Source organism: Geotrypetes seraphini, chromosome 4, assembly GCF_902459505.1.
Source record: "Geotrypetes seraphini chromosome 4, aGeoSer1.1, whole genome shotgun sequence".
Classification (NCBI taxonomy): Eukaryota; Metazoa; Chordata; class Amphibia; order Gymnophiona; family Dermophiidae; genus Geotrypetes; species Geotrypetes seraphini.
This window is the reverse complement of record NC_047087.1, coordinates 179174564-179190471: the sequence shown is the minus strand read 5'-3', so window position 1 is coordinate 179190471 and position 15908 is coordinate 179174564. Positions and strand designations below refer to the sequence as shown.

At 41.2% G+C, this 15908-nt stretch overlaps 1 protein-coding gene across 1 annotated transcript in view; it reads left to right on the top strand.

Annotated features, from left to right (window-relative positions):
* Positions 1-2644: 2644 nt before the first annotated feature.
* CIAPIN1 (cytokine induced apoptosis inhibitor 1) overlaps positions 2645-15908 on the top strand; it is a 55496-nt gene continuing 42232 nt past the window's right edge. Inside the window, exons 1-2 of the mRNA XM_033943739.1 lie at positions 2645-2884; positions 11712-11879. Of these exons, the coding sequence (XP_033799630.1) occupies positions 11723-11879 (157 nt within the window). The 5' untranslated portion in view covers positions 2645-2884; positions 11712-11722. The remainder of the gene's footprint in view (positions 2885-11711; positions 11880-15908) is intronic.

Below are 15908 nucleotides of genomic sequence, written 5' to 3'. Positions count from 1 at the left end.
AGTGGCAGTGGCTTGGGGAACGGCAGGGAGAAAGAAAGAAAGGGGGCAGGCAGGGAAACAGAAGGAAAGAAGAGAAACAGAAAAAAAGAAAGAAAGAAAGAAAGGTCAGGGAGAGAGGAAGAAAAAGTTGGGGGAGGGAATGAGGTGTGGAGGAGAGAAAGCATACAGGCTGATAGAAGGGAAGAAAGATTGGATGCACAGTCAGAAGAAGAAAGTGCAACCAGAAATCACCAGACAAGGTAAGAAAAATGATTTTATTTTAAATTTAGCAAAGTGGAGGCAGTATTACTACAGTTTTCAAAGGAATTTGCCCAAATAACTTAATAGTTAACTGGGTAAATTCCCAGAGATGAAAACTTCCCTTCACTTACTATGCACAGTTCTGAATTTATATCTGCTGTCTATATTTTACAATATGGTCACCTTTTACTAAACCGCAATAGTGGTTTTTAGCGCAGGGAGCCTATGAGCGTCAAGAGCAGCGCTGGACATTCAGCGCAGCTCCCTGCACTAAAAACTGCTATTGTGGTTTAATAAAAAGGATGGAGGGTATATTTGTCTATTTTTGTATGCTATAAAAACCAAATACAGAGAGAGACTGAGAGCTGTTGACGAAGAGCTACGTGTGTGTCTTTCTTCGATTCCAGCCAGAATATCAGCTTTGTGTTCAGCCAAACAGGCCCAGGTTTCGCACTGAATAAAGTATTTTATAATTTTTATTTCGTAATAAAGTAATTATAAAATACTTTCTTTGTGTTTATTTGATTCCTATTCAAGAGAATTACTTTATATATAGTCAATATAGGCAGAGAGTTAAATTTTTTAACATTTTCTAATGGTGGTGTGCCTCGTGATTTTTTTCATGAAACAAGTGTGCCTTTGCCCAAAAAAGGTTGAAAAACACTGTTATAGAATACTCAGTAACAGATCATCACCCTCAAGATTTTGATAATTAAACTTAACATTACATTACATTACATTAGTGATTTTTATTCCGCTTGTACCTTGCGGTTCAAAGCGGATTACAAGAAGAAAGCTGGACATTTCCAGGAGGGTACATGACATTGGAGAAAACAGATTGAGAGTAAAGACTTAATAACAGAATGGACATAGTAACTTTGGAAGATAAATCAGGTTACATTACAATTACTTATCAATAGTCTTTTCCTTTTTTTGGTCGGTTGAGGGTACGGTGCCAGGGATTGAGCAAGACCTGGTCGGTGTAAGTGGAAGAGGAGAGGGAGATTGGGTAGATTGTATATACTTTTTGAATAGCAGCGTTTTGATTTCTTTACGGAATGCTTTGTAGTCGGATGTTGAGGTTAACAATCTGGAGATGGAGGGTTCGAGTTTTGCTGCATGCGTTGCTAAGAGGTTATCATAAAGCTTTTTACGATGAGTGCCATTGAGTGGTGGGTATGAGAATGGTGTCACATAGTTATCACATAGTATCCTATAAAAAATATCATGCTGATGGTGCTTTGAGTTTGTATGGTTGTCAGGATCAATTGTTTTGTGTAGACTGCAGCTGCTCCTTGCCCCCTGCCCCCCCCCCCCCAAGCTGCTGTCTTAGGTGAATGCCCAGTCTTGGGCCAATCTTGCGTAACCCCTTTTTCCTACATATCTCTTCTCCAGATCTGCCTCTTTAGCTCCTCCCATGTTGTAAATATCTTATCTCTTCTGGTGCAGTCTTCTTAACTTGCACAACAGGATTCTGCTCTCTTAAAATCCTAAGCTGTTTTCAGTCTTGCAAGAACATTACAGGACTTGGTGATCACATGGGTCACGCTCTAAGACTAGTGCTATACAGGGAGAAGTCTCCACTGACTTTCTATTGTTGTATGAATAGGTTTTGCATGCAATTTGTATCTCACAAGCTGGTGTTCCAAATCTAATGCCAGTGCAAAACCCCACAAAACTACATGCAATGTGCAGAAGTCTCTAGCATAGGAAATAGTGTGCAGCCAAGATCTGCATAAATTGCACTAAAATGAAGTAAAAATAATGTAACATCTTTTGGTATTCCTTCAGAAAACAAGGCAGGAGTATGGCTTCTGTGCTGAAAAATTACTGCGTGATTGAGGGGGCAGCGTTCCAATGGAGAGTACTCTCAATTCATTCTAATATTGCTACTCCTTGGAGTTTGGCCAGGTATTAATGACCTGGATTGGCCACCGTGAGAACGAGCTACTGGGCTGGTCTGACCCAGTAAGGCTATTCTTATGTTCAGTTCGGACCTGTGATTTATCCCGTTTATGGCCAAAAAAAAGGTGTACAATTTTAAACTGTAGAAGCTCAAGTATGCGTTTGCTGTGAATCCACCAATTAAAGCACAAAAGTATACCTTTTTAAAATAATAGAAAAAGGATGTGGAATATTACAAATGTTCGCCTTTTATCGGCGTTGGTCTAGTTGTGTGCGCCTTTTCTTGGCGTTTTTTGTTTTTTTTTAATCTTTCATGGGCCAAATGTCTCTGGGTACTGGTTTCCCATTCACGCATCTTACAATCACCTCTACCGGGAAAACAATAATAAAAAAAGAAAAAAGAAAACCTGTAGCCAAAAGCCAATGAAAGACGCACAAATGAAAGCCAACACAGCACGCATTTACAGCACCACGGTATTTGCAGCACTTTTCAGCAATAGTTCCACTCTTTACGGCATGCATACGTATTGCGCACAGATGCTGCTGCGCATGTGCATCACATAGATGCGTTATACTTTTTTACCATCAGCGTGTGAAATTCATGTGCATACATTCTACCAACTTTATTTTGAGCATTGGGGTGCTATTTTTCGGTACTCTCAACCACATAGTTCTTGAATGCTGTTCACTGTAGTGCCGAAGTTTTGAACATTGGCCTGTCAGTTAGCCGGTGATCCTGGTAAGCATTTGACCTTCTTATCTTCTTTTAATAAGAGTTGTGAGTTGTGCAAAGGGACATTATCTGGTTCCCATTTCTACCTGTCCCCAGTCAATTCAACTACGTCCCATCACTATCTCCATCATCCCCATCATATTATTACTGTCCCCCACACCATCCCTGTACCCAACCCATATTAAAAATATCTTGTAAACTCGGATAATAATAACTAACTGGACAATCAGTGATAAGAAATGCATAAAATGCAGCCTGTAAGTTGTTACCTTTGCGTTTACAATAGAATGTTATGCTTTTTTTGAAATGTTTACTGTTTTAAAATAGTAGAAAGGAGATAGGCTCATGACTGGTTTGAGAGAAGCTTTTAGTATAATGTAAGCAAATGATGTCTGTTTATCAGTTCAGCTGTTTAGAGGGCACACAGCTATTGTATTGAATATTTTGAGCTGGGGTGGGGCTAGTCTTTGACTTCCTGCTTCAGCTGATACTGACATCATTTTTAGTCACCTTTGTGGTGCCTGGGGTTTTTGTTTTGACAGGTTATGTTAATCTTTTCAAGATGTATCTTAAATATTCTCTTACTTCTTGTTTATTTGTAGTTTGTTGATGGATATCTGTGGAAATAAAATATATATACATATATATAGCTACCATTTTTAACATGTTGGGTTATGATACATTTACTACTACTAGCAGAATTCTACTCAAATATTTGAAAATTCTGTGCACAATAGTTCAAAATTCTGCAGTTTATTTGTAGTGGTTTGCTTAGACTCCCCTTATTAAGAGGCCTGAAATTCTTTTAAGAACATAAGACTTGCCATTCTGGGACAGACCGAAGGTCCATCAAGCCCAGTATCCTCTTTCCATTAGAGACAAACCAGGTCCCAAGTACCTAGCTAGATTCCAAGTAGTAAAACACAGATTTTATGCTGCTTATTTTAGGAATAAGCAGTGGATTTCCCCAAGCCATCTCAATAATGACCTATGAACTTCTATTTTAGGAAATTATCCAAACCTCTTTTAAACCACACTAAGCTAACTGATTTCACCACATTCTCCAGTAATGAATTCCAGAGTTTAATTACATGTTGTGTGAAGAAATATTTTCTTTGGTTTGTTTTAAATCTACTACTTAGTAGCTTCATTGCACACCCCCTAGTCCTAGTATTTTTGGAAAGAGTGAACAAGCAATTCACATCTACCCTTTCCACTCAACTCAGTATTTTATAGACCTCTATCATATCACCCCTGAGCCATCTCTTCTCCAAGCTCAAGAGCCCTAGCTATTTTAGCATCTCCACATAGGGAAGTTGTCCCAAATCTTTTATTATTTTTGTCGTCCTCTGTACCTTTTCTAATTCCACTACATATCTTTTTTTGAGATACATCGACCAGAACTGCACACAATATTCAAGTTGTGGCCGTGCAATAGAGCAATACAAGGGCATTATAACATTTTCATCTTTGTTTTACTAATAATTCCTAACATTCTGTTTGCTTTCTTAGCCACCGCCGCACATTGAGCTGAGGGTTTCAATGTATCCTCAACAATGTCACCTAGATCCTTTCCCTGGGCAGTGACTCCAAACACAGAACCCAGCATCATGTAGCTGTAGTTTGGGCTACTCTTTCCCACATGCATCATTTTGCACTTGCTCACATTAAATGTCATCTGCCATTTTGATGCCCAGTCTTCTAGTCTCACAAGGTCCTCTTGCAATTTTTCACAATCCTCTTGTGATTTAACAACTTTAAACAACTTTGTGTCATGAGCAAATTTAAGTATCTCACTAATTATTCCTGTCTCTAGATCAGGGGTGTCAAACTTAATCACATAAAGGGCCGAAATCTAAAACAGGCAAAGTTGCGGGCCAAATTTATTATTAAGATTCTTAGTAGACGTATAGATCCTTCCTCAGCCTTAGACACTTGTGGCATGGTCAGGCACTTGTTTGGAGCGCCCTGCTCAAACCTAGGTTTTACACTGGGACTGGGTCCTTCTGCCTGCAAGTACTGAGGCAGCGTGGTGAGAAGCTTGGAGCGCTGCTGGGAGTGGGCTGCACAGTTAAGTACTTAGATGCGGCACAGTCACTGTGGGCCACATAAAACGGCCAGGCGGGCTGGATTTGACCCCCCCCCCCCAGGCCTTGTGTTTGAAATGTGTGCTCTAGATCATTAATAAATATGTTTAAAAAACAGTGGTCCCAGCATGGACCCCTGGGGAACTCCACTATTTACACTTCTCCATTGAGAATATTGACCATTTAAACCTACTCACTGTTTTCTGTCTTTCAACCAGTTTTTATGGGACATTACCTCTTATCCCATGACTTTCTAATTTCCTCAAAAGTCTTTCATGAGGTACTTTGTCAAATGCCTTTTGAAGAACCAAATACACAATATCAACCGGTTCACCTTTAGCCACATGTTTAAAGAAATGCAGTAAATTGGTGAGGCAAGATTTCCTTTGACTAAACCCATGTTGGCTTTCTCTCATTAATGTCTGTCATTTTGTTCTTTATAATAGTCTCTACCATTTTGCCCGGCACTGATGTCAGACTCGCCAGCCTATTCCTTTCTGCTTTTCCTTTCTCAAGTTCCAGCCTCCTCTGTTCCCTCTCTCACTCCAACTTCAGTTTTGCCTCCCTCTCAATCCCCACCTCTCTTTCACTTGCACCCTGAATCCCCTCCCTGGTCCCCATGGTGTGGCCTCTCACTCTCCTTCTCATCACTAGCTAAGAATCTCTTCCTCTCTTCCCACCCCCTTTTAAGTCTGGGTCACACTCTTTCTCTCTCTGCTTTATTATTTTTTTATTATTATTTATTCAGTTTTCTATACTGTTCTCCCAAGGGAGCTCAGAACACTTTACATGAATTTATTCAGGTACTCACAATCTATCTAATGTACCTGGGGCAATGGGGGGTTTAAGTGACTTGCCCAGGGTCACAAGAAGGAGCCTGGGTTTGAACCTAAAACCTCAGGGTGTTGAGGCTATAGCTTTAACTACTGTGCCACACTCTCCCATATTCCTCCCCTTGTGGGTCCAGCAAACATGTCCCCACAAGTTCTTTTCCTGTCCCTACCCCTTTCCTGCAAGCTCTGGCTTCATCTGCACAAGCCTCAAATACTAAAATCATAAGTGTTTGAGGCTTGTGCGGTTAAGGCAGAGCTTACAGGAATTGGGCAGGGACAGCAACAAAACTCACGGGGACGGGACAGGGAAATTGAGTTCCTACGGGGACAGGGAAAAATTTGTCCCCGTGTCATTCTCTACTTATGACTATTGTGTGTAGCTGTATTCCTGAGACTTCTAGCCCCTTAGCCTTAGATCCACAACAGTACTGAGAATGTGTCTCTGTAACTGTAAAATAAAGATACAGGTGATGTGCAAGATGATTCTTTAAGGATGCTCTCACATGGCTGTCTGAGCTTGCAATTGTCAAATGATGATTCAACTGATATTTTGTTGGAACCACAAGTTCTTGTACAATAACCTCTGGAAGCTTCACGATAGGGTTATGTATCTCTTTCAGCCTTGAACTGCAGGGACTCAAATCAAATTCTAGTCCCTCCCTCTGTGGTCATATCCCTGTACTCATCCCTGGAATTCCAGTCTAGTTCCTGCAGCCTTGCTGCAGGGTCTTGTCTCTTCTGCTCGTGATTATTTTTCAATTGCTAGTCACTTCAATTTATTTTGACGTGGGTCTTGCCCTAGTGCTGTGGATTCACTCTGCTGGGAATGTCCTTCGGCGGGAAATCGCAGACTCTTGCTTTAATATTGTCTGCTTCTGGGGGGGGGGGGGGGGGTTACCTGTTAGCAAAACTGCAGTAAGCCCCCTGGACAGCCTCCAGGTTAGATCGGGTCTCCAGGATCAGGAGCCATCTTACCCCAGGTTCATCTGCTAAGGATTAGAGGGCAGGCTGCTCGGTTCCGTGGAGGTGCACCGATATCGGAACCAGACCACGTCTTCCCTATATTTCCTGAGAGGCCCTGGTAGTCATTGTCTGGGGTGACAGGGAAGATGAAGTGGTCAAGAGCTGGAAAAACTGGATTTCAGGTCTTCTGAGTTACCAATCTCCTTGTATGCTCTGTGTTTAGCTGGCTTGCCTTTGATTTCTATTGCAGCACATGTCTCTGTGGTGTCTGTGTGCCCACGAGTTTGGCAATTTTGGAGGGCTCTGAAATCGGTTTTTTGAGTGGTTAACCTACATGCCCTGGTCCATCCTCCGTCCGTCTCCCCCCCCCCCCCCCCCCACCTGTAAAATCAAAAAATCACTGTTTTCTGGGTTCTCTGTGATTTTCCCGGGCCATTTTAGAGCAAAATTGGCACCCATGGTGGCCATCTTGGATTTTTATGAAAACTTTTAAAAGAGAGGGTCTTCGACTGCAATTTTTACAAATCCCTTTGTATTTCTTCCTGACTTCGCCCACGGGATATCTAGAAAGGGCCCAACGCGTGCGGGCCATGGTTCGCAAGTTGCTAGATCTGGCATCGATAGAACCTGTTCTCAAAGGCAACTTGGGCTCAGGGAGATACTTGATATACTTCATCGTGCCAAAGAAAGGCTCCGAAGATTGGAGGCCTATTCTAAACCTAAATGCAGTGAATGTCTTTCTGCGAGTTCCGCATTTCCGGATGGAAACGGTGCATTCAGTTGTAACAGCAGTGGCACTCAGGGAATTTTTGGCTTCCTTGGATCTCACAGAAGCATACCTCCACATCCAGATATTTCCAGTACACAGGAGGTTTCTGAGATTGCACGTGCTGGGGTTTTGTTTCCTTGGGTTTTTTGTTTGTTTGTTTGTTTGATAAGTTTTGGCATCAACTGTTGGGTTGGATCTCTCAGAGATGGCACTGTGTCATTTTGCTGCAACCTGAAACTTTGTACCTAGACCTGCAAGATTTCATGTGAAAAGCAGTGGTGCTGGCTGCAAAAACTATATTGTTTCATGGCTTTATTTGGATCCATCATCGCAGCAGGTGTGACGCTCCAATATGATGACCTTGATGAGAATGGAGCGCTTAGATGTACAAGACGTCTTCTGAGTCTGGTCACAGATTTGAAACTACATGCATTAACGATCCAAATGATCCTGTCTAACTGGAAGTCAGCTAACCTACTTTTACTCAGTGTTACATTTTAGTGTGCCAATGTTATGATGACCCATAAATATGAATACTTGGCGACAAAAAATTCCCTCGCCAGATATAAAATTGAGAGGATTTGGTCACCTCTTGCTGATGGTTTCTCTATTACTGCTATTTCCAACTCTAATTGATATTACTATTAGTTTTATTCCTTGTCATAGGGGTTTTTGTTCCTTATTAATTCATTGTTCAATTCCTCTCCAAATGCATATATCTGTTTTGCTGCAATGTATCACATCACAGTGTAAGATCTTACTTCAAGATTGATATATTTTTTGGGCATGGAAGTAGGCATGATTTTAATTATTGGCTCATGCCTCTACGTTCCTCTTTTTCTTTTGTTGAACTTATATGGATAACTGTTCTCAAAGCATTGTACATATGTATTTTCTTTTCCTGTTTGTATTGTTGTACTGAAAATCTAATAAAAAGATTTTAAAATGAATGAAATCTTGAAAAGAGGGGAGACTTTTAATACCATTCTCAAATGTCATTTCGATTTTCTTAGTCCAAGTTATCCAGAGATGTAAATCCTCTGCTCCTGAACTTAAATCCTTTTTGGTTACTATCAAAGGGGCTTTGCCTCAGACCCCCGTGTGTTGTATGTGTTTTACAATCACACTAGAAAGGGAATTAACCTCACTGGCTCATGCTCCCCTCCTGCCCTGTTGTTAATCAAAAATACTTCTAGTTCTTAAAACAGGGACTTAACTTTTAGATCCCGGTCAGTTTGTTGAAAATAGGCAGTGAAAGGAGGGGAGCATGAGCCAGTGAGGTTAATTCCCTTTCTAGTGTGATTGTAAAACACATACAACACACGGGGATCTGAGGCTCATCCCCTTTGATAGTAACTAAAAAGGATTTAAGTTCAGGAGCTATTCATAGTGGATTTACACCTCTGATAACATGGACTAAGAAAATTGAAATGACATTTGAGAAGGGTATTTTTTGAAATGAATATATGTTCTTTCTCATCCTGTATATAATTTTGGAGACTTTTAATACCCCCTTTTTTGCCTAATCAGTACAGATCTCCAATAATAGGGGGTAGGGGGAGAGGGGGTTTACTGGTATGGGAGAAGGTTATGTAGAAGTGATAAAATAATTGTAGATTCTTATTGTATTTTAGATACATATGTTGACACTGCCTTGACTGCTGTTTGTTTCATGACGGTTTTTGCTGTCCCCCACTCTCGGCAGTGTCCATTCATCCCCTGATGAAGACATCTACGGATTGTCCTAGTTGGAACAATGTAGGCCATCAATATGGACATTATACCATAGACTGTGTCTATTTTTACGACATTATTTTTACTAACTTAATAAAGTATTTTCCTGGTTGATATTTTGACATCTCTTTTGCCCCTTGTTTTTGATGTTTCTGTGATATTGTTGAGGCAAAATTCTTCTTTCCCCTTTTGTGTTTGAAGATAACTAATAAAGCCAGAAAAGTTACATCAAGTTCTTAATTCCAGAAGAGCTTCAGTTAAAAATGTTATAATACAATCTTCTGAGCTCCCTGCAATGACATAACAGATTTGTTTACCTTCTCAACATAGATCTAATCAAAGGCTAAACTAAAGAAACAAGCCTTAACCTGTTTGCTGAACCGTTAATTCATTAAACAAATATTTTAAGGATCAATTTCCAAAGCCTTGTATGCAATAAAAAGTTTTTGTGGTATTTGATATTCTAGCTCTGTTCCCCTCTGGAAAGAAAATAAAGCCATGACAGGTAGATAGGGAACAAAGAGTGGAACCTTGGTTTCCTCCTTGGATTTGGTTTGTTACCTTGGTTTACCAGCATAATTCGTTCCAGAAGCATGCTCGTAAACCAAATTACTCATATATCAAAGTGAGTTTCCCCATAGGAAGTAAGGGAAACTCGCTTGATACGTTCCCACCCCTCACCCCCTGAGGCCAGCAGCGCTGCTCCACCTCCCCCCCCTCCCGAGAATCTTGGAGAGTGTGAGAACCAGAAGGCCTTGAGCATACGCAGATGCTCAAGGCCTAGGCAAGAGGCAGGAACTTCTTTCACCGGCACGTCCTGTGGGCTGCTTGCGGTGCCAGATGGGGGGTAAGCGTTTGAGTGGGGGGGGGGGAGTGATGCTGGTTCTCTGGGGGGGAGGGTGCTCGCAAATCGAGTCAAAGCTTGGTTTGTGAGACAAGATTTGCGAGAATGTTTTGCTCGTCTTGCAAAACACTCACAATCCGCGTTACTCGCAAACCGAGGTTTGACTGCAATTTGATCAGGTAATGTGGACTAGCTTAAATTCTCAGTGAAAACTGTCTGAAATTGGTGAAGATTTCTAATGCAAAAGAGAGAGAATCTCTGGAACACAAACCTAAAACCACACAGGCTACTGGGTTTGGAATTAGCTGTAATCAATGTGGCTCTTTCTTTGGAAGCCCTACAAAGAACTGCAGGAATTTTTGTCCCTTGGAAATCAAGACATGTATTACTGTAATTAAATCACTTTTATTTTATAGATGTGGACAGATGGTAAGTATTTAATCAATGATGAGTGAATTACAGATGAAATATGAGGATACATGGAAAACCTAAGTTTAAACTTCTTTTCAAATCATGGTATCATAATCCACTTAATGAGAGGATTTTAATGAAGGCCTTTTTATAAAAAAAAAACAACAAACCAAAAACAACAACTCTGGATTTTTCCAGCATTCACTCTTAATTTATATCATCCAAAGGAGTGCAATGAATTTAATCTAAAGCTATGCAACAGTGTAACTTATTTTGACCCCAAGATTGACTCTACTATTGCATTTTAGACTTCCTTATTGCCCTTTATTTCTCCTGCCCTCCCCTTGTCCTTTGAGAATAATTTGGTACCAAAACGTAAGCTGTTATGTGAGAGATGTGTATGACTGTTATGGTAAGAAATTAATATCTATGCTGACCCATTTTAGTTCTCTTCTACTGTCCTTTATTTTAAAATAATTTATACCATTTAGAACTAAACGATTTACATAATTTACATACACAATATTAAAATAAAGACAGAATAAAAACAAATAAATAATGAAATGCACATGTAATAAAATGAATATATATCCAATCCTCAGGAAAATACCATGGTGAGGATAGTAGAGATCATAGATAATTCATCAATTTTAGTAGAAATACCTAATAAAAAAAGGCATCTACAAATAGCAAAGTGAATAATAATCTTCTCAGGGTACAGTTTTTATATGCTTTATGGATCAGTTAAAGGCTATGGGGTCATGAATTTGATATACCACCTTTTCTTGGTATAACCAAAGTAGCTTGCATATTATATACGGGTATTTTCTCTGTCTGTAGTAGGCTCATAGTCTGTATTAGTGGGTTTTTACCTGGTGACTTGCCCAGGTCCCAAGGAGCTGCAGTTCCCCAGATTTTCAATGTACTGCACTAACCATTTGGCTGCTAGGAAGGAAGGCAGGTTGTTACAGTGTATATTTCCTTGCAAGTTCAAACCAGTTCCATTTAGAAAATCCAGTTGGCGGTTAGACTGAGCATGTTATTTAAACCTAAATTGTAGAGATCAGATAAGCTACCCGATAGAAGAGCTGTATGTTATATTGGGCTTGAGATTTGTTGTTATGAGGCATTGATAGTCTGAGAATTAATGCAGCCTGTGATGTGTTCTGATAAACTTTTCTGTCATTTTCAGGTTCTGCAGTCATGGCAGAGTATGGGATCACAGCTGGGCAGAGAGTAGTGGTGACATGGGACCGTTCCTCAGTAGTGGAAAGATTGAAGGTGTTTGTGGAGAGGTTGCAGGTAGCAGTGGGTGCGGAGGGACATGTAGCTGTCGAAAACCTTGACCAGCTGCTAAAGTGTAAGAGCCTATCATATAATCTGCTTTTATATTCATGGAACAATTTTCTTGGGTGCATATTGCCACAAATAAGACACATGGTGAATAATTGGACTGTCAAAAGACAGAAAAAATAATCTCAAATTATAAAAAAATGGATTCAATCATAACTCCTTTTTTACATAATTTTGTTTACAGGAGTGTATGAAAAGCATGAAAATCTGTCAGACTTTTAAGTAGCTATTATAAGTAGCATGCCTTCTTTTGCTTACACTGGAAGAAGGCCAGTATTGACAAGAGTTTTCCGAGTACATAAATCCTGTTTATCCATAGAGAATTCATTTTGAAAACTGCCTCCAACATAAGAATTGCCGCTGCTGGTTCAGACCAATGGTCCATCATGCCCAGCAGTCCACTCATGTGGCAGCCCATAGGTCAAAGACCAGTGCCCTATTTGAGTCTAGCCTTACTTGCATATGTTCTGTTCCAGTAGGAACTTATCCAACCTTGTCTTGAATCCCTGGAGGATGCTTTCCTCTATAACAGCCTCCGGAAGAGCGTTCTAGATTTCTACCACTCTCTGGGTGAAGAAGAACTTCCTTACGTTTGTAAAGAATCTTTTCCCTTCTAACTTTAGCAAGTGCCCTCTCGTTCTCTTCACCTTGGAGAGGGTGAACAATCTCTCTTTCTCTACTAAGTCAATTCCCTTCAATATCTTGAATGTTTCGATCATGTCCCCTCTCAGTCTTCTCAAGGGAGAAGAGGCCCAGTTTCTGAAGCCTCTCGTAAGGCAACTCCCCCAGTCCCTTAACCATTTTTGTCGCTCTTCTCTGAACCCTTTCGAGTAGTACTATGTTCTTTTTCAATTACGGCGACCAGTGTTGGATGCAGTATTCCAGGTGGGGACGTACCATGGCCCGGTATAACGGCATGATAACCTTTTCGGATCTGTTTGTGATCCCCTTCTTAATCATTCCTGGCATTCTGTTTGCCCTTTTCGCTCTTGTCTTCGCTTATCAGACATATGCTTTCCTTTTCTTTTTTTTTCTGCCTATAGTGAGCTTGGCTAAACATAAACTTGAGTTTTGTACCCTACAGTGCACAGGAAATGTTGCACATACTGGGATTTCATTTAGATCCTCCAAAAACACCACTCTGGGCATCTTATAGTTATTTGACCCTTTCAGTTTGACTTGCTCTGCCATAGTCTTTTATTGAGAAAGACAGATATGAGAGAAGCCACTGCTTACCCTGGATCGGTAGCATGGAATATTGCTACTTCTTGGGTTTTGGCCAGGTACTAGTGACCTGGATTGGCCACCGTGAGAACGGGCTACTAGGCTTGATGGATCATTGGTCTGACCCAGTAAAGCTATTCTTATGTTCTAATGCAAAAGGTACATCAGTCTTGAGCAGTGGGTTATTTTCATCTTTAACTGTGAGTTGTATAGAACAGTGGTTCCCAACCCTGTCCTGGAGGACCACCAGGCCAGTCGGGTTTTCAAGCTAGCCCTAATGAATATGCATGAAAGAGATCTACATATAATGGAGGTGTCAGGCATGCAAATCTGTTCCATTCATATTCATTAGGGCTATCCTGAAAACCCGACTGGCCTGGGGCTCCTCCAGGACAGGGTTGGGAACCACTGGTATAGAAGACATCTACCCTTTTTTGGCTTCTCCTTTCTCACTGGGCTGTGCTATAGCTCCCCAGCCTTTTCTTCTGCATGCAAATTGGAAGATGTCTTTTAGATCTGAGTGAACTTTTATTATTTTGGGGTTTTTATCTGGATTTGGAGGCTTTCAATTCACCAGAGGTACCCGTCCTGGGTCAGCTGTACCTGGGAGAAGGCACTGACTCTCTGAGCAGAAGTCTGTAGCTAAAAGGGGAACCCTTTTACAGGGATCTTTTTAGCCAGCCTGCATTATCAAGTGTGGAGCTCGGGGACCGTTCCCCTAGTACAGTAGTATGGCTCACTCCTGGTTGTTCAGGTTGTTTGGCCCCATCGTGGTCCGGTGGGCTATATTGGGTGCTGATAGCATTTCCCTTCCCTACAATGCATGTGGAGCTGTGAGGGTTCTGAGGTCTCAGTCCAGCTTCGGTCCAACTGGAAGCCTGAAGATTGCGGCATTTGTATCCCTATACATACTTGTCTGAGGTAGGAGTCTTCTCAATAATCCATCGGCAGTGTGAGCTGAAGTAGGCACAGCACCAGCCAGAACAGTGAATACAGGTTGTTATAGTCTATGAGAGTATTGATAGGGGGAGGTGCTGAAAATGATTGTTTTGGGGGTTTCTAGGGCTTGGTTTTGGTCCCCCACCTCCAAAAATCCCTTTCCTGAATTCTTTGAGGGTTTATATTGCTCTCCTGGGCCATTTTTGGTACTTCCATGCTGCAATTATGGCCATCTTGCATTTCCCAGTTTTTCATTAAAAAGCCTCAATACTCCTTGATTTGGGTTAAAATCGATAGAGATGGAATCCTCAGGCTGTGTGACCCTTGATTCATGCCAGATTTGCGCTGGATGATTGGCTGAGGAGCGTCCATGTGCTGTGAGTCATGTGAGGGGGGCAGGAGCAATAGGGGCTTATCCCCCTCTGATCTTTCTAGGGCTGGGGAGTCACATATGTCTCGTGTTTCAGGGGAAAAAATCCCACCCAGAGCCCTCAGAAAGCGACTTGGTGAAGTGCAGATGCATGGACACCTCAGAGCCCACAAGGAAACAAGGTGAGTCCTTGCAGGGGTCCTCTGGGCATCCTGTTCAAGGCTTTACCCCTGATTTTGTGAGTTTGATATGGAAACCCTATTTGAATTGTCAGGATCCAACTACAACGTCTGGGCCATGCCGGTGGTTGCTCAGGGAGGTTTATCCTCGCAGAGCGCATGTTCCTTAAAGAAGGGCTGTGGACAAGACACAGAAGTCCAGTCAGAAGAGGACTGGGGTTGGAGTTGATGCCTTTATTACCCCAGAGTGAATCTTTAGTCTTAGAAGACACAGCCGGGTCTCAGGCAGAGGCCAGTAGTCAAGAGACGGTAGTAGCCCTTTTCCAGGGAAAAGACACCACAGTATACCAGCTTTTTAAGCTGGCGGGCTATACCAGATATTATCACAGATTCGTTGCGGGAATTAAAACTTGAACCCCTGCAGACCTTGGTTGCACAGTTATTGTGTTCTGTTATGAGTGGCTGTAAAGCTCAGACTGCTTTTTTCCCCTCACATTTAGACATTACAGTGCTGCTCATAGAGCATTGGGAGGCCCCTGAGGATGGCCAGGGCTATGGCAAAGTTGTACCTGGTGACTCTTGAGTTTCAACAGCTGTTTGTCACACCTAAGATGGATATGTTGGTACTTAGTTCAAGTTATGAAACGTACTTCTCTGCGTAGTGAGGGTGATGTGATTTTAAAGGATGCGCAGGATCGCAGGGTAGATGTAGTCCTCAAAAAGGCAATTTGAAACACCTGCCACACAATATTACATCAGATGACGATGCTTACTCCCAGTTGATAATTGTGGGGATGGATTATGTAGCCGATGCACTATATGAAGAAGTATACAAAATGGGCAGATCTATATGTTGAAAATAGATTTAAATCACATTTAAAGTGAGAAAAAGGACTTCAAACATCCAAACAATGGGTTTATACCCCGAGTCTTTCTGGGGTCATAAATATTATCACCGGTCCGAAAAAAACCTCACTCAAATTTATTTATTTCAAAATAATTTTTTATGTTCATAAAAACTTGGGTAATTTTTATAGTAACAAGTTGCCATAAAAGAACACTTTAAATTTGTCTCCCAATGGAGAATCTGCCATTTCATACAAGGCTTCTTAAAGGGTTAGTGTTTCCTTGGCATTCAGACTTATAGCAATATGTCCAATTTCAATATCCAAAGTTTTCAAAATCCTTAAAAACACAAAAGATGTTATTAAACATTAGTGCATGGAATTAGACAGAAAAGCCCCCCGATTCGTGGTCAATTACATTGAAAATGTTCTCTTACAATGTGCAGCGTCTTTTCCTGCTTATTCTAGTGAGGGTGGAG